Below are 27061 nucleotides of genomic sequence, written 5' to 3'. Positions count from 1 at the left end.
GAAGGCGGCACCGCTGCGCCCCGCCCCGCCCCGCCGCCGGCACCGGTAGCGGCCGCGGCACCGCGCCCAGCGCTCGCCTCCCCGGGTGGTGGGGTCTACGAGGGGCCCCGCTCTGCCCGGACCGCCCCGCTGCTGCGCAGCTCTTCCCGCGGCCGGGGCTCACGGGTGGATCGGAACGACCGTGGGTTGTAGGAAATAAATAAAATGTGAAAGAAAAGCGAACGGAAACGGCGGCGGTGAGGGGCGCCTGGAAGAGGGCCCGGCGGGGCCGTCGGGGGAAGAGCGGAGCGAGAGGGCACCCTGCGCGCTGGCCGGGACAGCGGGTACCCCCGCGCTACCCAAATGCGGGGCGGGGGGGATGCAGTAATTGTCCTCCTTCGGTGCTTCGCTGATGACTTGAATGCCAAATCCGAGGATCGAGTGCCATCTACTGAACCGGGCAGTTTCCTGCCGCCAGCCGTTAAAAGTGTGCGTGAATCTGTCCTCAGCCTACGAGAAACTAATGCGTTTTGCTACCCTGCAGAATGGTCTCTAATAATAACTGAGTAAACCTCTGTCTTGGTTTCTGTAGATTTACTGTTGCTCTTGTTACAACGGTTCTTGGAAAAGTGGTGTCTCCATGTGCAAATGGAAAAAGGAAAGAGCATTTCAAGATGATGGGAGCTGCTGGATAATCAGAGGAGGTGCCAGGAAATCAAGCCATTCTCAACTGTGGGTTTGTCAAAACCAACTGCTAACTCCTAACGTCACTAGATTATCACTGACCCGAGATTGGACTGGGAATCGATCATCGTACAATTATTTTTCGTGTTTGACTTCAGAAATCAGTCAAAAAGAAAATCAGAACTGAGCTCAAGAATAATAAATATAAATAAAGATATAAGACCGAAAGAAAATAATGTCCTTGAAGTTATATCCTGTGAGACTCTGGAGTATTTCAGTGGTGGGAGAGGCACACCGGTGCTGGAGGTACTGCTTCAGCAGCTACAATTCACACCAACATGCCACATCAAACATTTCACCACACTTAACAAAGCATACGTCGCTAACAGAGGATAAACCAGCATGGCCAGGGAACACCAGCACGTCCCTCCTACCAAAGGCATTGGTTCCCTACAACCAGAAATTCATTAAAGGCTTTCAGAATTTCTTCTTTATTCTAACTCTGAAGCTATTGCATTGTTACTGCTGTTAATTGAGTTTGGTCCCTTGCTTGAATAAATCTTTTAAATGAGGCCTCTCAATTCGACCTAAATTCTGTGTACACAACCAAAGCCTTTCTTGTGTGTAACCCAAGATGTATCTTCATCCTCTGGAACGGACTCAAGCAGCCATCCAGGGGACAAACTCCCGTGCATCTGCAAGGATTAACACACACAGCTCCCAATTACCTGGAGATTCTTGTGCGTGTCCTTCACACATTCAGTGCCCAAGCAATGAAAGTACTCTGCAATGTTCAAATTAACAAATGTGTACAAATAAATGTTTTGAAAAGAACCTTACCATAAATGTAAACAAAATAGTCGGAGCAGATAGCATAATTTACATCAGCACACATTCCAGCTCTATAATCACATCTACCAACATGAGCGATTTTAAACAGTTGCTCCAAATAAAAAGCAGTGTGACATAGGTAGAACAAAAAGAAGAAAAATATGTAAGAGTCTATTAGATATAAACTTTAACAGACTCTATCTTCTGTACTATAATTAATGATAGAAAATTCTGCCTCTGGCACTTCACTTACAATAAAAAAAAAATTTCACTGAAGCCCAGTTCATTGTAACTGCATAGATCCAAAAATAATTTCCAGCAGTTCTTATTTTAGGAAGACGTATAATACAGTAGCTGGAACATTATTAATCCCCCTGTGCAAAATATACATGAATTCTCTTTGAGAAAAAAAAAAAATAGCGTGTCATAGCCCTGAGCTCACTTCAAAAACATGAAAATATCACAGTTATTTTGAGGAAATAGGACTGAAAACATTATTTTCAGCAAATAAGGCTGTGACTAAGTCCTCTGACATGGAGCACCATTACAGATGACTCACTGCAGAAGTCAGAAGCAGTACGTGTTCAGAGTCTCAGCTCTGAAGTTGCATCTGCTGATCCATCAATTCTTCCTTCTGCCTGTCAAGCTCACGTGTCTCAATCTGCTTCTCATACTGCAGAGTCAGTCTGAAAGGCACATACTGGCGTAGGAGTCGAGCAGTGTCTGTGCTGGGTTAGACCAGAGGTCCATCTCTGAACTATTTCCAGTTCCCATCTACATCTTTTGGAGATAAGGGAACCAAACCTCCTCAGTCTTCAAGGTCAAGCCACAGGTTCCTACGAGGCACAGCAAAGGTCCCAACGGTCTCCTTTACTCCTTTCGCAGTACTGCCTCACACTTGATTCACTTTCTGTCTTCTGAGCATTTGGCAAGCATTTTTATGGAACTCATCATTCTCTCCTGCTTTCTGTTTCTCATCTTCTGAGCAGTCATTTAACCATGGAGGGGCCTTTCCCTTCACTCTATGGCTGCTTACAAAGCCTCTTGGAAATCCAAGCTTTCACTCACCCCTCTATGCATACAAGCCTCCCTGGCCCTCTTCATCCCGGCACCACTATCACTTCAAGACAAACGACTCCTAAAACTGTCATCTGAACAAAGCTATGCCAATCTCTCTTGTTCAGTAAGTCATCACTTCCAACAGCAACAATAAGTATTTTAGCTCAATCTGCAAAATAACGTGTGTGTTATGCCTGTAGCTCTTTTGCACTTTGATCCTCCTTCACATAGTCCAAACGAAAAGTTTTGATCCTGCGTGTAGGAGGCACCGACCCCGTCACCAGGGTTTTCACTCAGGCTCTTCCCTCCTTGTGAGCACGACTGTTCTGCCTTCACCGATCCGCTTGCAGTATCAGAAAGTTTGATCTCAAATCCTTTTGGAAAGGAACCTCGTTTCTGGTTGTTTTGAGGTGTGCTTAGCATCCTGCTAGTTCCATTTGATATACCCCAGTTCTTGCGTCAGAGGACAAAACAGTCAATGACTACTGGCCTTCTTGGTGTTGCAGACTTCTGTCACACCCTCCTTAAGTTACTCCTTTGCAAGGTGATGGGTTAAAATCTACTGAGTTGTTCCTTGCAGAGAAGCCATTACTAGTCTTTGAAAATAGGACATTTCTGTATTAACATGAAATACGGCAACAGTAATGGCAGTAACAATGGTAATTTTCTTCCACTGCTGGATGAAGAATTAAAATAAGATCACTCATAGCCTTGTAGTGCTATAGAATTTGGATAGTAAAAAAAAAAAATAATGAAAATAAATAACTAATTATGAGCACTATAATTAAGAGGGATCGCTCTTCATCCTGCTTATCAAAGTCCTGGCAGAGATTACTTTTTAACCCACCATAAAAATAATTTACAAAAGATATTTCAGCGTTTATCTGGAAGAAACTGGAAAATGAAAGACACAAATGCCCATGCATCAACATACGTGATAAATGAGTCCTGCCTTTTTAAGATTATGGGGAGAAAAATATTACATTTGCACTAAAAAGCTGAGGCTGACCCTAGGAGCATTACACTTAACGGCAGCATCCCTAGCTGTAAGAGCCTGAAATGCAGTGGGTGGGTGAGAGCAGATCTTTAAGCTTCATTCCAACAAGACCTGGTAACAGCCCTGAAGGCTCTGGTGAAGCTTGTTTCTTTAAATTGGAAATGCTGGGCCAAATCCATAGCAAACCTAAATTGAAACAACATGGTCGGCTTCTGCCACAGATAAATTTGACAACAAAACAAATCACAAAATAAACACCGACCAACCAACCTTTCTGTGGAAGATGGTTAGTATGCAAGCATTCTGTTTGCAGGTGGTTCTTCCTAGCTGTTTGCTCATTTTGCTTCTATCTCCCTCTAATTCTGCTCAGAGCCATACCTGCCAGAGGAAGAAGGGGTCTCTTGGTATACGCTGAAAGGCAGGAGGGCTGGGAAATCAGATCTCTAGGTCTGCTTCAGTCCGCAGAACAGAAGCCTAAGAGTTAGCCCTCCAGCAAGAGTTCAGCAATCTGCATGAAAGTTTTATTAGTGTCCTTGGCAGAGTACAGAGGTGAATGTCCCTGACTTTTTTAATTGCAGCTGTGACTCTTCATGACAATCCTTAGAGTGTCCTGGGGAGACACCACGGTCTGGCTGGACATGGAGAACGGATTTTTCATGCCCTTCCAAAGAGGGCTTGAATACACTGGTAGGTCAATCTGAAATTACGAACCTGTGGGATTATTTAGTTCCTTGCCTGGAGTGTCTTCTTTTCTTTAGATTTTTTCTTCTATTTTAAGATGATGGTTCAGTTTGTTAGTTACAAACCACCATTCCTTGCTCTTAGTATCTAGCATAAAGAAACCTTTTACATACTTTCAAACATATCCAGTCAGTGTCTGCTCTAGCACCTGGATAGTACTTCCCTGAGTATTTAAACTACTTGATAATTCACTTTTTTAAAAGTGTAGTTCTGTTAAGTTTCCCATATAAATGTATGTGCATGTATGTATATATGTATACCCATATAACCTTTTCATACCAGGAGGTAGCACAGTATGTTGCAAAGACCACAAAGAGCAGAAAGCCACTCACTGATTTTATCATTGTAAATCACGTTGAGTCCTACTGTAAAAACTTTATTTTCTATCCCAGCAGCGTTTCTAGACGGAAGCTGATACCAAACCTGTAGCAAACGCTCTGCAGCACAGCCGTACAAATAAAACAATTGCAGTTAATGTATATAACATGTCAGCCTTAAAAACCCCTATTGTATTGAAACAGTTTATGACTTTGAACTCAGTTACAGTCCTTTTATTTCCTTACAGCTCACCACAGATACTGTGATGTAACTCAGTCTGTCTGTGCCTTTACTGCGAAATTAGTTCAAGGTCGAGAGTGAACGCAGTTACCCAAAGTTCAGTGCTACTAGTACTGTTGGAATCTAGGTCCAGAAGTTTTGATCATACCTTTATGCTGTTGCATAAACTGTTTAGGGGAGGTTTGCTCGCTCTACTGATAGACTTAAAATTTTCATTCCACGCTTTTCATTTTGGCCAAAAAGTAGCCCCAAAATGTTTGCTTTTACTTGTTTTGATGCAAAATTTTCTCCTTGAAAGCAATCACGTAAAGTAAAATGTCTCTCCCTTAGATTAGATTCTGAGGTTTCTTTTAAAAGAACAAAGCAATTTTTTTTTTAAATTCTGAAGAAAATTTAGTGAAGCATGTTGCTAAATAGACTTTCACAGTCTCTTCCCATCTGTTCTGTCTTTCTTAAGGGCTCTGGATTAGAACTTCAGCTAGGAAACACAGATCTGGTCAGCTGGTCAGCTCAGAAAAGCTTTGGAAGCATTTGGTGAGGATTACTTGGCACACTATTAAATTAAAGAAAACCTGCAGAAGAGATATGTGTTCAGTCTTAGGTATCCGACAAGCACTTAAAATTACTTTGAAAGTTTATCTTGGCCTTTTTATTCCATTTGAGAGGACTGCCTCCAGTAATGCTGTAGAAACCAAGGCCAGAAAATCTAAATATTTGGTTGGAGTACGCTTTTGTCTGGGATTTATGGAAAAAAATGCATAAGGCATATGTCCCTTCATTTATACATATTATGTTGGCAAGCGTTTAGGAGCTGGATGCCACAATGCACTAGACAGGCAGCATAAATCCATGAGGATGAGGATGTGGGGTGTGAATGAAGCAACTGTCTGTTGTTAAACCCTGGTCCTGCGCATTCGACAATCAGCTGCCTATGAATGCAGCCAGGGGATAAATTGGCATGAAGTGTTTGCTGAAGGGCTGGTGCTTTCGGAGAAAAATAGTGTCAACCTGGTGAAGATATACTCAAAAGAGAGGTAAAATAGAGGTAGTAATCCTGATCTTGAGGTAAAGCTTTCAGGCATTTCAGGTGTGAAAAGCACAGGAAGCCAGAGGTTTGTTGTTAGAGGTGTTAACAGCCAGAGTTCCTTCCTGTTCCTTAAAAAGGTCTCAAAACCATTGGACTGGCTTATTCTGGCACCCTTTCAGCAGAAACCTGTTCAGACCAGGGAACTTATTTTTCCTTTCTTAAATGCAGGTGAATTAAGTTATCATGAAATTCTTCACACTGGCAACCTAAGAAACTGAAATCCTGTGTTCTGGATCTCTAATCCCCAGAGCACTCCTGCAGTATAGATTTTTTCATCTGTTGAATCAGAGAGTGCCACTAAAAATACAATTGCTTTTCAATACCTGCACACTTCTGCTCACCAGGTCCTCACTGGGAAGGTCTATGGCATTAATATCTAGGGCAAGCAGACAGTTATCTACTTATTTTGGCCTATAAATGTTCTCACTTCCCCTGGGATCAGTATGTTTGCAAGAACAGAGGCAAAAATCGAGTTCAGAATATTATAGCAACAAAGCCTTCCAAAATCACTCAGCCAGTTAAAGCTAATGCCTCTTCTCATCTCACTTCATTCACACATGTATACCCTCAACTCTCTCCTGCTTACAAAAGCCTGGAAAAAAAGGATATGCCTCATAGGAAGCCTCAGAATAAACAAGTCACTCTGCATAAGGCCCAGGAGGAGAAAGAAGGTATGTTTTCCCCTTCTCTGACTGTTAGCTTACACGCCACCTCTTATCTGAGATGCAGGCTGCTGGTGCACAATGAGATAGGAGAATCAAGGCCCAACAATGTTATCACACAAAAAGCTTACTCACATGCCTCCTAAATTGCACCTAACAACATACAAGGGAGCCAACTTGGCTGCTAACACAGAATGTGTTTTATTTAATGAGTTGTGAACTGTGCGAAGACCATGAGGAGTCTCATAAGAATATTACATCTGTTTCTCACAGCCCCGGCCATTTTATGTATGGCTCACCATCAGACAGGTTGGGCTAGGAGGCATCTTCTCCATTTCCTACTTCCTTCTCCCCTCCCCAGACAGATCACAAGATGACAGGACAAATGTTTTCTCCATGTTAAGTCTTGGTTCATTTTCTCAAGACAAACAACAGAGAAGTACTATAATGGGACTTGTATGGTGCTTTTCAAGCCTGCGGTCCCTCTAACAGTTTAAAATCCTGTATAAATGAGTAGCAGAGACAATTACAGTAAACTACACAAACAAGAGTAAGCTGATCTCTGTGTGCAGTAAAACAGGCTTCTGTATTTTTATGACAGACTATAAAGGCTATGGCCAGTATTAAAGTTGTTTGGTATTTATTACAAGAGCCTGATGTTTTTTTTCAGCTGCTTATTACTTTGCCATATCCTTCATTTTTGTGCCAAAACTGTCTGCGTAAGATACAAGACCTCAAAATTGTCAGAAAACTCTGGCTAAAGCTGCTCTGTCATTTTCAACAGCAACAATAAGAAAAGCATTTTGTTCATGTTAACTTCTGGCAAACATTTCTTAGGGAAGCTTTAATATTTCTACGGTTTAACAAGTATTTCCTGGATTTTAAGTCAAAGCAATAACTAGTCTGTGCTGCCCTCCATGCTGCTATAGATAGCCCAGCTGGCCCAAGTAGCTCTACAGGGCAGTTCCATTAAAGAATGCAGAAATATTTTATACCTGTAATAGCTGCTCTGGGCCAGCATCGAAAGAAAGAACAGGGACTTGTCCTCTCTGTACTCTTGCTGACCTTGCCTCCTAGTCCTAACGTGGCATGGGGAAGCAGCCTTCCTGTCGAGGGCAAAGATGGAGCTCGAGGGCAAAGAGACCTTAATTTAACATGCTGGGAGGAGATGGGCAGAGGGGACAGACAGGGATTTGAACGATCTAGAGAGATAGTGAGAGAGGCAGAGTGGAAAGGCAAAGAGGGATGGTAAAGGGTGAGAGGCAAACCAAACCCAGCCGGTGGGTGGAGGAGGGAAATTGCATCTGCCTGTGTAAGCTGGAAAACCACATTTATACTTGCTCAAGAAGAATGTTGGCACTAAGATGAGAACCTGAGGCATGGAGGTTGCAATGAGCTAAACAAGGAGTACAAAAGTAGAACAAAGGAAGATGACGGAGAGCTGGGTTGGCACCTGTAAACACCAGCCTCTGTGTCTGCTGGATCTCAGACCTGGCTAGCAGTGTTCGTTGTAGGCGTGGCTCGCTCTGCCCCTGCTGTCAGTAGCATCCAGCAAACCCACCAGCTGATTTTTCCATCCCTGACAGTAGACCACGCAACAGATGAACAAGATGAGCTGTTGGCAGTTGCGATCAATCGTGGCACTAATACACTTGCATGAATTTGCTTCAGTGGATTTAGATGTTCCCACTGCCCTCAGCACCCCCAGTACAACACTAGACGACTGAACCGCTCCCCTTTATTTTTCGCTTTACATTTTTCAAAGTGATGCAAACGATCACATAGAAGAGGGCTGTTTAAAACCATTCCTTACATGAGGAACACAGATTTGAAGGCAGCTCTCCCACTTCCCCAGAAAGCCTAAGAGGTAACGGGCTACGCTACAAACCTTTGCCCTCCAACAAACCGTCACTGATGTCAGGAGATTGCTCGGGTGTCACCGAGGGTATTGTCTGCGGACAGCTGGATTGCACCAGCAGGATTCAGAGACCATGTTCATCCACTTGAATTTCTGCTACTGGTGTTGACGCACTAGAAAATTTGCCTTGACTTCCATCTCCAGGAAGGAGTATCTTTTTCTCATGCACAGGATGACAAGAGAGAGAGAGATGGAATCTCTCTTTTTTCATGTTTTTAATATATATGTAAAATATACATAAAGCATATACTTATACTTTTCAGAGTACAGCTATTTGGGGAATAACATTGCTTTTAAAAGACATGTAATAAAAATCCCACTCAGACTGAACGTAGAGAGAATCAGAGGAAATAAATGTGAAATTCTACCTAAGTGAGGATTATAAAATCAAGTCCAGAAGAAAGGCACATTCCCTTGACAGTATAAAAAGGCGTTGTCTTGCCCGTAGGCATTACTGCAAGCAGAGCAGATTCACAGGACCAGAAACAAGAGAGGCAAAACCACCAACAAATCTACACTCTGTGTCTATGGGATGATACAAAACTCATCCCGGGCTTATGCAACTGAAATTCAAGTAAAAGAAAAGTGGAGTTGCCAGGCATTTGGACATGTGCCTGTTGGAGGGAGAGGGCGGGCTGTGTTGTCCCAGAGAGTTATCAGAAGCCAGATCCTCGAAATTCAGTGAGAATGGTATTTATATATGCAGTTGCCATTAATTTCAGTTAATTCCCTAATTGCCTGACACTCAAGTGCTGATGTGTTTCTCCTCCCAGACTTCACACAGGCATAATTTTGGAGGCTGTCTTCCAGGAAGCTGTCATAAACAGAGAGGTTGTCAGGAATTGCTCACAGTTCCTAACAGAAAAGCCCATTAAATTCCCCTGCTAATTACATATGACCACAAATTTTGTTTAAGAGCAAAATTTTGAATGGTCGGGTACCTAAACCAACAGGCAGCAGAATAAGTTGTGCATGGGGTTTTAAGGTTATACACCAGTAAAGTTAAAGCCTCAGTATTGTCTGGAGTTACATTTAATAATGAATCAAGGCATTTTCCACTTTAAGTCCTAGAGAAAACACATTAAAAACTGAAATGTAAACGAACAAACTTTTAATTTCTAGCTCCAAAGCCCTGTCCAGCCTGAAAGTCAAATATAAAACCTTACCTCATCTCACCTAGAGCAGTACCTAACAGCAGCTGCTTTACTAAACGGGTTCTCTCAACTTTCCCCTCAGGATGTCCAGTTAATACTTTGCAAATGTCTGTTTCCTATCCCAACTGAAGTATTTCTATTTTTAATATGTTCATATGTGTGTATATGCATATGTACAGAGAGAGAGAGAATATGCATATATCTTATGTCAAATAAAGTGAGATATTTTCTGCAGCAATAAAAAACCAGCCCCCATTCCTCCTCCCAAATGTAGAAATTTGGAAATCCTATGCTATGCTGAGAGAAATAAACAGAAAGGCTAAACCTGTGTGCACTCAACAGAACCTCCTGCAAAGGATTTATGTAGAGAGTATCACTGTTTCTCCCCTGCCACTCTCTAAAGCACAGGTTAACAAACATCAGCAAAGAATACTTCAGCTCTGTATTCACAGGTTTCTTGGTCAGCATCTAAATATTCTCAAAACCATTGCCTTTTACCCCCAAATCAAGGAAGGCTGAGACTCTCCTTTTGCCCTTACCTATTATTTTGTCTCATATACTGTGAACACTTCTCAAAAGATAACCACATCCTAAGACAAAAATTACAGCAGAATTACTAAAGCATGGAGAGTTACTGATTGTGGATGATTCGTACTTCAGGATTAGGCATTTCCTAATAAGTATCTCTGTAGGGTGGTAGTACGCCTTGTCCCATGTTTGTTCACCCAGTGAATTAGGAAGAAAATTTCTCTTGACTGCATTCTTTAGAAAGTCAACACATACACTACTTAAACCTTATTTACTGAGCAACACGTGGTGATAGTTGCCTTGCAGAGTAAGCGGGAAGCATGTAGGGTTCAGGCATAAAATCTATTACCCTTGCTAACAAAAGGATGAAGAAAGCTACATCATTGTACTTGCCCATCTCAGAGAAGTGGTGAACAGTCTCTAGAAAAGTCATTAAGCAAAAGCATAAAGGGCTGGGAACACTGAGCAACTGAATTAGGGTATTTACCTGTTTCGGTGTCTTCTTGGTGTGAATGACAATAACAGCAGTCCATGAAGATAACATAGTTGAACAGATTGAAGCACAGACCTACAATCCCGACAATGAGGACGAGCAGCGCCTTCTCAGTCTTTTGAGGATTGATGAACCTCTTGATTGCTTCAATGAAGATGCTAAACATCAGAGCAGTGGCAAAAACAGAGTTGCCAAAAGCTCCCAGCACATCTGCCCGGATGAAGCCAAAAGTGTTAGTCTTGTGCCATCTGATGCGACTGATCCTAACACTGAACAAACCGATGATCATGGAGATTAAGTGAGAGAGAACAGCAAAGGCATCTGAAGCTAAGGAAAGAGAATTGCCAACGTAGGCCACCGAGACCTCAACAGCAAAGAGCACAAGGCTCACCATGCACATGAAGATAAGCCTGCTGCTCCTGCCCGAGTAGCGGCCCATTTCTCTTCTCCCTTTCCCTTACTCTGAGGTTCTGCAAGACAGAGGTGTGCGAGGAGCAACTCGCTGCCTGTAACTCTGCCCTTCACCTGTCAGTGCTGCTCACATGCAGGAGCCACTTTTATAGGAAGCAGTAAAGCAATAAATCAGTTTAAAGGGCAGTTTAGCAAGATTTGTCAGGTGAAGGCAGCATGGAGGCTCCAGTCCTGTAGGGGTTCCACCCTCAGGAGGCTTTTTATTCTACAAAACCAAAAGTATACCAAGGGAGACTACCAGGAGCAGCAGCACTTGCTACTCTGCCCACCAGCACTGTCCTAAAAAACTGAATGAGGCCCAGACAGGAAAGTGTAAAAAGGTGGCTCAGAAATTTAAGCAGTTAGAGAAAGCATTTCTTTTGCATAAAACTGTCCTCTGATGCCTATTTTGGCCATTTCTGTTGCCAGTAACTTCAGTACTGAGAAAATACTGCATGCCTGTGGAAGAAGACATTTGAAATCCATGTTGGGTTGACATTATTTTTAAGAACTCAGTAAACACGAACTGCCTGCAAGCGTAGTTGAATACGTTGTCCACAGAGCAAGATTCGAAGACAACTGAATTGATCTTCCATTTTAGCAACCTAGAGGTCCTGGTTTTGGCTAGGATGGAGCTAATTTTCTTCTCAGTAGCTGCTGTTCTGGATTTAGTATCGGATTCGGTATGTGAAGAACATTGATAATACACTGATGTTATTAGTTGTTGCTAAGAAATCAGGAAACTTTTTGGACTTCCCAGGTTTTGCTAATGTGCAGGTACAAGATGCTGGGAGAGGTATAGGCAGTACAGTTGTCCCAAACCGGCCAAAGGAAGTATTCCACACCATAGACGTCATGCTCAGTATACAAGTAGGGGTTGGCTGGTGGACTGCTCTGTCTCTCAGGAGATTGTGGTTCCGAGATCGCTGCCTGGAAAATCGCTGTTTCGAGATTGCTCTTGGTTCTGTTCCATGATTGCTGTTTGGGATGGGCTGTATTGGTCATTGGGTGGTGAGAAATTGTGCATCATTAATTTTGTATATTCTATTTTTATCATTATTTTTATATATATTATTATATCTTCTTTTGCTGTCCTAGCAAACTGTCTTTATCTCAACTCATGAGTTTCCCTTTCTTTCTGATTCTCTCCCTTATCCCCCCTCCAGGTAAGGGGAGGGTAAGTAAGCGGCTGTGTGGTACTTAGTTGCTGATTGGGGTTAAACCATGACACTAGAATTCTCAACTGCTTGGCATGTTTTAATATTGCCCATGAACATGGAGCAAAATTGGAGGCCATTTTCTAAGTATGCAACCAGTGGACACAGAAGCTGAGCTTTAAAAATAAACCCAAACCGCATCATTTATTTCCCATTTAGAAAACCCTGCCTATCTCAAAATCCCAAAGTAATCCTCAGAGTTGCAAGAAGAGTCAGATTTGGGGAAAGCACAACCAGAAGTTAAGGGGGAAGTAAGAGCTGCAGAAGGCCTGGCTTGTACTTGATGCCATTTCTGGAACAGAGTAAGAACCTGAAGCAGTAATTTTTTTTTGTCACTCACTGTAGTACCTGTTGAACTCTTGAGTATATGCACAGGAGTTTATGCACACTCACAAACCCCAGTGAAGGAAATCTAGCTGCTAATAGCACACCAGGCAATATGGATGATAAGACCAGGTGCCTTCCTTGAAAAGTTTATGATCCAGTTTTTGTTTGAAATGCCCATCTGTGTACATATATACACACAGTTAGTTACAAGATAAAACGGAAGGAAATTCCATGCAGTACAGCCATACAGAGATAAGACAATAATACTGATAACCTGAGCTGACCAACTGTCCCTGCTGGCCTTAGACTTCCTTAACTTTAGGTTAAAAACTCAAACACTCACCTCCAATTTTCATTTATTTTTTTCTCACAAGGTTTTAACAGCCAAAATATTTATGTTTAAAGTCCAGTTTGTTAGAAGCCTTGCCTGCCAACAGATGTAATTTTTAACATTTGGTCATTTGTCTACCTACACACTGCAGCTGCAACTTTTGATGGTTCCCCCCCCACCCCATCTTAAGAACACTACTAACCCTGATAGGGTGAATTAGTAGAACTAATTACAACATTGAAACTGGTACTTGCTTTTCTTCCTCTTCATCATCTCCCACCTGTGTTACTACTTCTATTGCAGCCATTTCTATGGTGTTTTCTTCCTTCTTGTATTAAAGTAATGTTCCACTATTTATTTTACTATCTAAACTACAGAGCATGAAAAGTGAGATTTTTTTTTTTTTTTGCAAGAGTTTTGCTTTCAACGGGAACAGACCAAGGTCAAAATTCAAGTTCTGCCTTACACAAAGTTTTGATTATCACAACGTGAGCTTGAGCTAAATGAAGCATTCCCTCTGCAGCAGTGCTAAAATGTTCAAATGTGCTCTATTTTGTCCATAAGGAGCAGCACCATGTTAAGGCAGTTTCCCTACATGCCACCTTACTATGCTACTTAACCTAAATTTATCAGTATACAACTGTAAGAACTAAGGAACACTAAGAGATTTGCAGTGCTATTATAAACACAAAGTAGAGTCATTTAATTAACTGTAGTGTATTATTCTGATTCATATACTTATTTTCTAACAATCTAGTAAAAGTCTGAAAGTTTTCATAGCAGTATAACTAAGAGTCTGGATGTTTCTATAGTGCTTTACGGATAGCTGAGCTTGTGCTTCTGGGGAAAAAATACTTGACATGGATGTGTCTCTCCCAGGCAGGCATTAGCCTCTCTGTGGAAGATGACCACAGAGATCTGCAGGTGAGTCATCCACATTACAGGCACTTCAAGCCATACTATGATCAGGAAGAAACATGCTGGGAAAAAGAAAGGGAGGGAAAAAAACAAAAACAAAAACAAAACGGCTGACCTTCTGTGAAATCTCTGGTTTCAAACAAACCCATTTGTAGGTTGAGAGCAACTCATTTCTAAGAACAGTGTTGTCAACATGTTTACTCATGAATTGGATGCAGTCAACTGGTTGAAGGTTGGCTGTTTATTCAAACTGATAACCTTGCAGCAACGTTAGAGAGACTGCATTTAGTTTTGCTGTCATAGTTCAGCCCAAATCAGGACCAGACTACGCAGTCTCTCTCTCACTCCCTTCACCCTCTGACAGAATAGGGAGAGATAATATAAGAAAAACGGCTCGAGGTTCAAAATAAGAACAGGGAGAAAATCCTTAAAGTTACCATTACAGGCAAAACAGACTCGACCTGGGGAAAACTATTCATTTGTTACTAAAAACAGCAGGATAATGAGAAAGAGAACAAGATAACTTCCCCCACCCCTCCCTCTTCCCGGGCTTAACATTATCTCTGCCACCCCCCACCCTCCCCACCCCTGAGCAGCACAGGGAGGAATGGGGGCTACAGTCAGTCCATCACACGTTGTTTTATGCCACTGCTTTGTCATCAGGGGAAGAACTCCTCACATTCCTCCCCTGCTCGTGTGGGGTCCCTCCCACGGGCCACAGTCCTTCGTGAAACTGCTCCGGTGTGGGTCATCTCTTCCATGGGGTGCAGTCCCTCCAGAACAGCTGACCCAGTGGGCCCTCCACAGGCCACAGCCTCCTTCAGGCACCCACCTGCCCCAATATGGGGTCCTCCACGGGCTGCAGCTGGATCTCTGCTCCTCCGTGGACCTCCATGAACTGCAGGGAGAGAACCTGCTCCACCATGGTGACCACCACAGGCCACAGGGGAATCTTGGCCAGGAGCCACATTTTTCCTCCCCCTCCTTCTTCACTGACCTTGGCGTCTACAGCCGTTCCTCTCACAAGAAAAATTCTTCACAACAGGCAGGCAGACGCCTCTCAGGATCTTTTCACATCTCATTCAAATATCATCTCCTCTCCTTTTCTTGCAGCCGGGTCGAGTTGGGCCCAGTTGGCTGCGCAGCAGGAGGCCAGAGGGTGAGGCCTGCAAGGCCCACAAGGCTCACACCTCCCCCTCTCTGCCCTTGCTCAGCTTCTTCACTTCATTTCTCCCTTTTTTTTTTTTTCTGTTTTCCTCTTCTTAAATATGTTATCGCAGAGGCTTTATGATGTAACATTCTACTACCAGTTGGCTCAGCACTGGCCAGCAGCAGGTCCACCCTAGGCCCAGCCAAGGCCACTGAACAAAGGGGAGCAAGTTCTAGCAGTTTCCCACAGAAGCTTCTACCTTAGGCCCCCCCTCACTAAATAAAACCAGAACATTGCCTTTCCTTTGTTCTGTGCTATTAACAGCTTCCACATCTCATTTTTTAAAATACCAGTGTTGCAGACTGTTTCAATGGGAGCTGAAAGTGCCCATCTATTCTTAATAACCTGTTTTGTTCCGTCAAAAAATCTTGGCACACTCCTGTCGCTTATGCCCGAAGACATTCAAGCTGCTGGTGCAGCTTGAGAGTGCTGCAGGAGGCAATACCTCTGAAGACTGCTCTTAGTTACCCATCATTTGAGGCCAGAACATCCTTCTGGCATCACTACTTAGGCTCTTTCTCAAAAGTGTAATTCCAGTCAGTGTTAGAGACAGCATACAGAGATAGAAAGACCTTAGGGCCACTCTTGTATTTCAACTGAAAACCAAAGATGAATGCATTCACTGACATATCATTCCCCAAATCCTTTGCTCATCAGTACCCCTGAGACTTTGTCCATATAGTGAGAAAATATCTAGACAGATGAAGGCAAGAGAGATGATTTTAAGATGCAACTGAAGCAAACCCTTCAAGACTAACCATCATCCAAGGAGTATTACAGAGACTTTCCAAGTGCTCAAGCACTCTGAGCAAGTTGATCTGAAATATTTAATCATTTTCACACTTTCCTGTGAAAAAAGAGGGTATTACCACAAGGTGTATGATCTTAAGCTGGACAGGCCACCTGTTCCAATTTAATATTCAATATTTTGACTAGGAAGGCTGACTACAGGAATCTGGACAAACACAAATATTTTGCATGCTTTTGAAAAGCAGAGAAGTATGAAGATCTGAGAAGAGCACTGTAAGTCTCCTGTATGCTTAAGACTTTTAGACTATTGATGGTACATAAAAATAAGGTTTTGGAAACAGCCAGCCATGTAGTATTGTTCCAGGAAGAGTTTGGGGAGGACCTTACAGATTCAACTTTTTAATTGCCAAATTTCACTGAACTCTGTTCAGGAAAAGGAGTTTATGTAGACAGCCTTCAAACATACAGGAGAAAAAAAGTAACAAATTAAGCATGTGTCGTCCAAAAGCTATTTTGTGCGAGGGCTCTTTTTTTTTTTTTTTTTTTAAGTCAATCGTCTGCCCAAAGTGGAAGTAATTTTATTTTTAAAATTGTTTTATAACTCTGCAACATCCAGCCTTCTCTGCTAAAGAAACACATAGTAACTGCAGTTAGAGCAAAAGGGTTTTATGAAACATGCTATAGATATAATCACAGCCTAAGGTCTTTAGCACTGAAAATACCTCTCGTCAGATTGCCTTTGCATTACTCATTGCAGTATCACTGTGAGACAGCTATAAATGCCAGTTTATAAGATAAGAGAAACAGGGCTTTGCAAAATACCTTCAAGAAATGGCATTCACCTGCATCTTGCTAACAATGTCACATTTAATCTAAGATAGTATTTCAAACTTGTTTTATGATGGAGTGAAAATATTCCTTGAAACACCTGGTTCCAAAGGGAGTTTTCAAAAAGCGTAGCAATTACTATGCTACAAGTCAGCAGCAAGTCTGTACAGAAAAGTGAAAAATCGAAGCTAAAACATCTTTTAATTTTGCCTATAAAGTTAATGTCAGCACACTAGACTGTACTGTAGTGTTTATGCCATTCTTTCCAATCTTTCAGGCATTTTCTCAATGTACAAGAAAATATATGCACCAAAACAGATAAAAGACATGAGTAAATGATACCTGTCCTCCCCACTAAGCAACACAAAAAAAACCAACCAAAGCATATTACAGCTCACAATACATGTTTATTATTAGAGATGTTTACAGAAAAGTCTCTGAATTACTGCTAGCCTAAGACTGACAATTAGGGGGAGTTTATGGTTTATGGCTTTGTTTTTCGAATCATTTAAAAAGTCGCAAAACTGATTAAGTTTGGGGGCTACTTCGGTCTTATTAAAAAAAGTTCAATTCACAGATAAAGGAGAAGGTGCTTTCACTAGTAATTTAGTAACTACGACCAAATAGGGTGTAAAACTTGGCGGGGTTTTTGCCGCAGACACATCTTGCCCCACACTGTAGCTCACGGAGAGGCTGAAAAGGTATGCAGAGGCTTTTTGCTCCCATGGAGGGGGCACCAGGCTCAAGATCTTGATCCCTGAAATAAAAGCATACTCATAAATAAATACTTTTATTTAAAAATAAAGGTGTAATAAAGTGTATTATACATAAAATCTCAAAAGCACACTAATTAGTCTGAAAGTTTCAGAACTAAAGGAGTAACTATATTGAATTATGAAGGATAGCAAGAGTCAAGGGTAAGGATTGTACATCAGTGTTATACCCAGAGGCATCTTACATTCCTGTTTTATATTAAAAACATTTTAATTTTGATCTTGGTAGCTACTCTCCAGCTCAGTTATGCCTTACCTGGCAGTGGTCTTCTTGATCCAATCCTCACACTCAATTTCCCCACAAAATGGGATTTGTACAATCTGAAGGGAGCGGGGATGGGGGGAGATAAAAACAAAATGAAACAAAAAAATAAAACCTGAGGATCTCATATACACTCAAAGTGGGAAAAGTTCAATTGCTAAAATTAAATTTTAATAGCTGTTTCTCATCAGAGAAATAGATAATCCCTCCACAGTGCAGCATTGAAAAACCCACACAAACCTGAAGCAGCATTTAAATTAAATCTGAGTGCTGATTCTTTCTTTTTTTTTTTAACCCAATGTATCTTCCTTCTGTGAAAAGTATAAATGCTGTTTTCTCCTGAAATACTCTTTTTTTTTCAGGAAAAGTTTAAAACTTTCAAACTGCAGAACAAATGCTTGCTTGCATACTGCAAGACAGTGCTTTCCTAATGAAGTTTCCATTTTAATTCCATTAATATGAATTTTCATATTTTCTGAACAAGACAAGGACATACAGATTTTAAGAAAACAGAATTGCCAACAGTGAGTTTTTCTTGGGGGCAAGGGGAAGTGATGCATATTTTCCTGTTGTTTCCTTCAGTTAGTTTAACAGAAAAAAAATGTTACTGTTAAAAAGATAACCCCTACACACATTTGAACACTCATGTAATGCTAATAGCTGAAGGCAACAACAGTTACTAAATTCAGCCTTCATAGTCATTTTAATTCTATCCAAACTATGAATAAGGTTTGCTCATCCGTTGCTTTCTTTCACTGAATTTACATTCTTAGTGCAAAATTCTCAATTTGCCTTGAACTGGAACACACCTTTATTAAACTTCACTTTATAGCTTTACTTTGTTGCAGCTGAAAAAAAGAAACTATTACCACTCTACTATGCTGTATTTGCTTTAATCTTTTGTTGGTTAAATGAAACTTTGTTAAATATCTGTGCAATTATTCTTAGAGTTTCAACTAAAATTTGCATGCAACTTAAAAATGCGGACTGCTTCTGTGTTCTTTTAAAGAGCTAATAGTCTACATTGCAACTATAGTAAGGGGAAAACGGCAACAGGAATTAAGCAGGAGTACATCAGTGTACAAATTTTGTTCTTAAACAGTAGTCAGTGCTAACATAGTGCAATTTAAAGAAATTACAGAATATATATGCTATAAAATTTTGTCCATACAACATATCTAGGTAGAGAGTGAAACAGTCATAAAATGGTGTGCGTCATTTTTTTCCATTCAGATACGCCGATTATAATAAACTTATAAAACCTAAGTACCAAAATGGTGCAAGCATCCAACTTGGAATGTAAAAATATTTGTTCACGTTTCCAAGTTGAACTACATTCTGAACTAGATTATATTAGAGTTCTCAACAGAACACAAATAGTTTAATTCTCTTGGCCCTCTCTAGAATCTAGCTGTACACAACAGTGAGTGTTGGACATTGATCCACAGGTAAGAGGGTATTACTTGGAACCTCTGCGGTAGAAGGAGAAGAAAGGAGGTTCTATAGTGTTTCCTCAAAATTAAATTATAATAATTTATGTGCACGTACAAACACAGAATTAGCTTCACAGTTCATTCCTCCTCTTGGAATAAGCTTGACTCTTCATTTCAGTTTATTTTTACAAACAAGTTTACTTCTGAAGATTTTTTTAAGAGCTTAGGTCTTCCTCAGCTGTTTCTTTGTTTTGAAGATAGTCATAGTTTCAGAGTGCTTGTTTAATTCAGAATTGAAAGATACATGATGGCACATCTTGAAATCGCAATACATGAGAGCAGTAGTAGTAGTGGAACATCTATGCAAGGCACAATTATTAAGCTAAGACTGAAGATTTTTTTTTTCAAATCTACCACCAAAATCATGAGATGCTTTAGAGACACCCGCACCAAGGAAATGATTCTTTATAGTCAGTAGGAAGAGCCCAAAGCTGTTTGGAAACAGAGTATTTCCCATTTGTATTTAGTTTTGTAGAGGAAAATAAGGCAGTACTACTGTAAAGTACTATAAATTCTTGGCACTTGTGAATTTTCCATCAGAAATTTTGACATTTTCAGATAAGAACTTATTGGTATACAAAACTCCCTGATCCCTCTTTATAAAACACAGAGCCCGAATGATTAATCCTGAGGATCCTACTATTTGAACACATTAAACTAAACACATGAATAATTTCACAAGCTGAGGTTTGTGACAGAATTTCAGGGTTAAGAATTTATGTCAGTGGATCTCTGAAAAAGAAGCAGCCGCTCAATTCTCTACTGAAGACTTAATCTCTCATCTAAACTTCAAATACTTTGACAGAACTTTAGATTTTTCACAGATCTCTAGATCAGTAGAGCTCAATCACCCACGTTATGGGCTATTCTTACTATCAACCCAAGGAGGTGTCTGACTTGCAGTAATTCTCAATGAACTTGATGGCTTCTATTCAGGTCACAAAGGCAAAACTTCTCTGACGTAAATAGCATGTACTTTAAACTCTTACTTGGACCCTGTTATGAGATTTGACAAGTGTTTTTCACTGTTTGTATTGGAATAATGGTAGTAAGTTTATCTTAATCTGAATAAAATATTTACATTCATCTCTCTGAAAAGCACTTTCTGATAAAAATGTAACAGTTTAAATGCAAATTACCAAACTACAGCATTGTAAGTCACTTCAAGACACCCTGTCACCTCTGGCACAGGACTAAATTTTGAATGGTGGTACCCTGAAACACCATATTTAGTAAATATGGTATTTTAGTAAAAGAAGAAAGCAATGTGCATCTCAAATTTTGAGAAAGCTAGTTTATTTTTGTGCAGCTCTACAGGAGAGGCTTCACCTGCTTATGAGGGAAGAGTTCCATAGAAACCACAACAGTGTTTATATATATGGCTTGGATGGGTACACTCTTGGCTGGGTAAGGAGCTGGCTGGAGGGCCGGGCTCAGAGAGTGGTGGTGAATGGAGTTAAATCCAGCTGGCTACCGGTCACAAGTGGTGTTCCCCAGGGGTCGGTGCTGGGGCCTGTCCTCTTCAATATCTTTATTGATGATCTGGATGAGGGCATTGAGTGCACCCTCAGTAAGTTTGCAGATGACACCAAATTGGCTGGGAGTGTGGATCAGCCTGGGGGCAGCGAGGCCCTACAGAGGGATCTGGACAGGCTGGAGAGCTGGGCTGAAGCCAATGGGATGAGGTTCAACAAGACCAAATGCCGAGTCCTGCACTTCGGCCACAACAACCCCAGGCAGCGCTATAGGCTTGGGGCGGAGTGGCTGGAGGACTGTGTGGAGGAAACGGACCTGGGGGTACTGATTGATGCTCGGCTGAGCATGAGCCGACAGTGTGCCCGGGTGGCCAAGAAGGCCAACGGCATCCTGGCTTGCATCAAAAACAGTGTTACTAGCAGGAACAGGGAGGTAATTGTCCCCCTGTACTCGGCACTGGTGAGGCCGCACCTCGAGTACTGTGTTCAGTTTTGGGCCCCTCACTGCAAGAAAGACATTGAGGCCCTGGAACGCGTTCAGAGGAGGGCTACGAAGCTGGTGAGGGGTCTGGAGCACAGGCCTTATGAGGAGCGGCTGAGGGAGCTGGGATTGTTCAGTCTGGAGAAGAGGAGGCTCGGGGGAGACCTTATAGCTCTCTATAACTTCCTGAAGGGAGGTTGTAGTGAGCTAGGGGTTGGCCTTTTCTCTCGTGTAGACAGTGATAGAACTAGAGGCAATGGTTTCACGCTGCGCCAGGGGAGATTCAGGCTGGACATTAGGAAATATTACTTCTCGGAAAGTGTAGTCAGGCACTGGAATGCACTACCCAGGGAGGTGGTGGAGTCACCGACCATGGGGGTGTTCAAGAAACGTTTGGATGTTGTGTTGAGGGATATGATTTAGCTGAGAAGTATTGGTGATGGTTGGACTGGATAATCTTTTAGGTCTTTTCCAATCTTGATAATAATTCTGTGATTCTGATATAAGATTTGAAATTTCTAACCCCTGATTATCTGTAAGGGACACAAAGTGTCCAGGATAGAATGAAGTAAATTTCCTTACCTTTCCTGAATCGAGCTCTTTTTGAAAGTCCTCCATAGTATTAGCCACCACCATATGACTTTTTAGGTCCTCAGAAGCTCTAAGAAAAAAAAAAAATTGCTCAGAGCAGATTTATGCACATAACCTCACTGGCCAAATGAACTAAGTTTTCAGAGTCAGTCAAAACAAAAAGTTACAAGAGAAGCTATATATTCATTTGAATCTTCCGAATCAGGTTATGTCTTTCTACCACTTCTGCCCTTAAAGACAGAAAATTCTGATTAATTGCCAACGAGGTGTTGTCTAGGCTGCTGCACATTTCAGCATGTTAATCCATACTGTTGTGCATGCCAGTTAAATACTGACTAGCTGTAGATAGAAACAGGTATATATTATAAGTGTAGATTTTTCTTTTAAAATTTTGTTTTAAATCTAAATAGCAAAATGCTTTTAAAACAGGTAAAAATATTCTGCTTGTAAGCAGCTTTGATCATGACAAAAGAATATAGGAAAATTCATCTGCCGCAGTGCTATATCAGCACCCTGTTCTTTCTCAGTATATTTAAAAATAACAATTTGCAATGACAGACATGCAAGGTATTTTGGCATATGCAGTAAGTGCAAATGACAGTTCCAAAAGCATTTCATTGCTTATAAGAAAACAATCCTATGAAAGCCAATAGGATATAGGGTCTTAAAATACACTTCAATGTATTTCTTCAGCTACTGAAGTTTCTTGGACAACTTTGCATCTTTCAAAATTCCCGACCAAAAACATCTTTCAGGAATGAATCCTGTACATTATTATGTTATGAAATATTTATGGTGTATTTGTTTATTAATACTTCACATGAATTCATGAAGTATTTTTTAAAATAAGTTAACAACTGTTAACATTCTGTTTCATGAGCCCAATAAGAAACTTCTATCACTGTATGTGAACAAGTTTCAGAGGCAGAAAAATGAAACATCACAAGCAGAAAGATGGGCCTAACCTGTCTTTCTCCACAGGTGAACCAATAACGTGAGGAATTCTTCTAACACGTAAAACACATCTGTGATTAGCACAGCCATTTACTGTACCTGTCAATTTACCTGTTGTAAAGGTTAGCATGGATCTCCTCCAAAATCTGCTTCAGTCTATCTTCTGCTTCATGTTCAGAAAAGGTCAGCTTCTGTCCTGTGTCTCTTCTAACAGCAACAAACTGTTGGCTCTTCATATCTCGTGGTCCCACTTCAACCCTGACTGGAACACCCTTCATTAAAAAAAAATTAGAAGTTATGATGAATAAGTGATTCTCAGAAGAGTTCATTTTCTGTTTCTTGTGTTTTTGTTCTAAAGCCCAATCTTAATATAGAATCAGTTTACACATTTAAGTTTTAAAAAAAAAAAAAAATCAGCATATATTCCACTGTTTTCATGCCTTTCTGTCTTTCCTAACCTTGCTCCAACTAATTTGGAACCTGCATCTGTGTCAATATGCAAGTAATATCTGTGTCAATATGCAAGTAATACTAAGACAGCTAAAGCACAACTGGAACTACACTAATACACTTATCCCAGATACTGCAAATCAGATTTTTAAAGTCTGAATGAGTAAGACTTCTATAGTTATTTTAATGTTCTAGTTCATCCAATAATACCTTTTAATTCTGTTTTCACAGAACACTTTCAACTGTATGAACAGCAAAAGTTCTCTTAAATATAGCCCCAATATAGACATTAATTGCATAGAATATTTGACTACAAACAGATAGTTGCTTTATTTATGTAAAGCTTTTATGTTTCATAAACCATAACAGTCTAACTTATTTTCTCCACATCCTGCTAACATGTGTCCCAAGCTGTACACATTCTTTCACGGGAAATCAAGAGAGTAAGTGCAAGTGCATTTTGGTGGGTAGTTTTGGTAGTTTCCCCTAAGGAAAATCTAATCAGTAAGCTAAAAGGCTAAAAGCTAAAAACATTCTACAGTGTTCAACAGGTGAACAGGAGAATCAAAGACATCTACCCAAGCTTTCCATGCTCCTCCTCCCTTATTTATGCTAAAAAGATGAACAATATAGTAAAATCTGTCTGAAGGATGAAATATCTACTACTTCTGCAAAGCTACATGAAAAGCTATTCAGAAGTGTTACTAACAAGCAATTTAAAATGAACATTCTAGTTTATGACATACAAAAAAGTTGTCTCCACAATTAAAATTCATTGGAAAGTATCTAGTGTTTCTAATGGTAATATTATTTTCCAGTGAATGCCTAATGGTCATGCAGGAAGACTTCCTAAGAAAGCGCAGTGTAACTAATACCAGACATTAGAAAACAAGTACCAAGGATTTGACTCTTTTTGGAGGTAACATCAGAAATCTGCAAAGCTGAAAAGTACATAGGGCAAAATACTTTCCAGTTCATTCTCGTACTTCTTCCCCCAATACCCTTGTATTTTTTACCCTATGAAATTCCTTATCAGTACTCAATAAAATGAATGCACTCTGCCTGTAATTAGCCTAAAGATGCTAATTTACATATTATGCTGGACACATTGGTAAATTTTATAAAAAACATCAAGTTTGCCTCATGCTATGCCTCCTTGATAAACCTAATTTTATTTTAAAAGTCTCCCAACATGGATTCATTATATTAGAGCTCAATTTAAAAAAAATACGAGGCTACACAAAGGGAATAGAACTTTGACACAATGGGAACTTCCAACAACTCAGGGAGCTTCTATCATCTTACATTGAAGATTAACATATTGAAATTAATTTCAAATTCAGAACAAAAATACAATCCTATAACATCACTCGATACATTATTCCATTTCTAATTACCATTGTTTCATTCTGACTATTCTTGTTTTACAAAAGACTCTTTTATTTGATGAAGCAGAACTGTTCCTCTCAACTACTATATGAGGGGAACATGGTAATTTTGAAACAAAAACAGTTGCTCCTTTCTTTGTTGACACTGTACAGGCTCATCTTCTCTGTTCCACTCTGTGCAAAGAAGGCACTGTTGTGGCCCTGGAGACACTGAAGTATTAGTATACATTTTTAAACATGTAAGTAATTTGTACTATTAATTTAATTGTCTAGATATATAAAGCAGAGACTTGGAAGTTCAAAAATCGCTAATGACACACACATCCTAGCAAACAGAGCAAATTTCAGAAAACATCTTTTCTTCATTTATTACTGAAAGTGATCACTGATTACCAGGCAGCAATTCTTCATTTAGAGAAAATATTTGCCTTCAGAATACAAGGCACATATAACATGCTTCATACATACTCCCCACGGATGAGCTGCAAAACACCTTCAGGAAAGAAATGTACCTTAAGTTCCCAGTGGTTGAACTTCCAACCAGGTGAATAGTTGTCTCGTAAATCAGCCCGTACACGGATATTAACACTAAGCAGCCTATTACGATATTCATTACATTTCTTCAATAAAGCTTCTTTGTCCTCTTCAGAAAGGGAATTTGTGATGCCACAGGGAATAATTACAACCTGCAATATAACATGACATGTACTTTACATCATAAAAAGAGTAGCTCCTAGCTATTATAAAAACTTTAAAACAATATTGCAGCCGTATATCCCAGTAATTTCTTTCAAGTTCTCAGAACTAAAGAATACATTTCCCTTCTCATCCAAATGATATAGACAACAATATTTTTAATGGATGGACTACTAAACGGAACTTGTCCACCACTAGTACCCTAATGATTTGTATTAGCTTGATACAGCACGCTCTGTAATTAGACAGCTCCTATTCTACGTTAACTTTTCCAGGTGCTTGATATGAAATGATCATGAATTTCCAAGACAGAAAAGAAAACCAAATGGTACGTTAAGTCATTTTTACAGACCTGAACACAGGCTACTCGAGGTGGGAGCACCAATCCCATGTTGTCTCCATGAATCATTGTCATTACACCAATAGTTCGAGTTGTAATGCCCCAGGAATTCTGATAAGCAAACTGTTTTTCTCCTGGTTTCTTGGGATCTTCAAATACAATTTCAAACATCTTTGAGAAATTCTGCCCTAGATGATGTGACGTTGCTCCCTGAAATAGTTGCACACAGAAAAATCTACTCATTGGAATGTTAAGTCTATTAAGCACCAGTTTAAGGCTTTCATCTTACTGTATTTACTGAAAATAATATTATTCTAATAGATAAATACCTGGATAGCTCTTCCACTGGCAGATATAAATGCCTCTACAGTGGTTGTATAATCACCCCCAGCGAATTTCTCCTTCTCTGTCTTCCTTCCTTTCACAACAGGTATTGCTAGGAGATCTTCGTACACTTGAGCATACAGATCAAGTATCTGCATCACCTATGATGAACATACTGCCTTAAGAATTACTCAGTATTTTGCATTTGCTAAATCATGAAATACATTTATATGCCAGAGTCTAAAATCTCAAAAATTTAACACTGTCTCAAGGCTGTGATTAAAAAATAAGATTTCTTCTGGTGCTTTACATTTTGGCTGTTATTTCTATGAATCAAATAGCAGCGGCTATAAACCATGACAGAAAACAAGAAGAGTTACTGCAGAAATGCCAGTCCAATGGTTATATTGACTTCTAGTTTCCACCTAAAAGTCTGAACATCTGCTAAGTAAATAAAGATATGCCTTAATACTCAATGAAACATCTCTTGGGTGAAGGAAATGTTAAAACTTTTAGCAGTTAACATGCGAATGCATTATTTAGATTTTTAAGCAAAATAGATTTTTAAGGATTTTTAAGGAAAGCATTCTTTATATATTGCACTCTTCAAACTCCTCATATTATTTGAGGAGACTGAAGCCTCAGACATGGGTTACATCTGAGAAAAAAAAAAAGGGCTCTAGTACTCTTGGCATTTTTCAGAAGGGCTCCCAAAGACAAGGAGACAGATTTCTACAAGGTCCTATTAAAAAGATTTGTTTGTGTTGCTACGGAGTAAGGTAACTTCCTGAAAGCAAAAAGCACCAGTGCTTTTGCTTTTTACCTCCTCTGCTGCTTCTTCATATGTTGCAAATGCTGTGTGACCCTCTTGCCAAAGGAACTCACGAGTGCGAAGGAAAGGTTGTGGATGTTTGAACTCCCAACGCTGGAGAGGGGGAAATAAAAAAATTGAACACCATGAATAACACTCAAGTGTCAAATTACTGTTAAAGATAATGTTTATAAAGAAGTATTAGAAAATTCTGTTTTAGAAAATTCTGAATAAAGCCAACTATTCAGTTTTCTACTTAAACAATATAGTAAAAAATATACATTGATAAAGTATGTTTTAT

At 40.2% G+C, this 27061-nt stretch overlaps 1 protein-coding gene across 4 annotated transcripts in view; it reads right to left on the bottom strand.

The window, feature by feature from the left end:
• Positions 1-17109: 17109 nt before the first annotated feature.
• The window catches only part of EPRS1 (glutamyl-prolyl-tRNA synthetase 1), a 41024-nt gene continuing 31072 nt past the window's right edge, over positions 17110-27061 (bottom strand). For all 4 annotated transcript variants that reach the window (XM_086744958.1, XM_086744960.1, XM_086744961.1 and 1 more), the window contains 8 exons: positions 26773-26874; positions 25955-26110; positions 25638-25835; positions 25102-25275; positions 22863-23023; positions 21789-21867; positions 17752-17816; positions 17110-17479 (listed from right to left, as the gene is read on the bottom strand). In XM_086744958.1, coding sequence (XP_086601084.1) covers positions 17329-17479; positions 17752-17816; positions 21789-21867; positions 22863-23023; positions 25102-25275; positions 25638-25835; positions 25955-26110; positions 26773-26874 — 1086 coding nt within the window. In that variant the 3' untranslated portion in view covers positions 17110-17328. The remainder of the gene's footprint in view (positions 17480-17751; positions 17817-21788; positions 21868-22862; positions 23024-25101; positions 25276-25637; positions 25836-25954; positions 26111-26772; positions 26875-27061) is intronic.

This window comes from Chlamydotis macqueenii, chromosome 3, assembly GCF_036417535.1.
Source record: "Chlamydotis macqueenii isolate bChlMac1 chromosome 3, bChlMac1.mat, whole genome shotgun sequence".
NCBI lineage: Eukaryota > Metazoa > Chordata > Aves > Otidiformes > Otididae > Chlamydotis > Chlamydotis macqueenii.
Note: the sequence above shows the minus strand (reverse complement) of the source record. Positions and strands in the feature narration are given on the sequence as shown.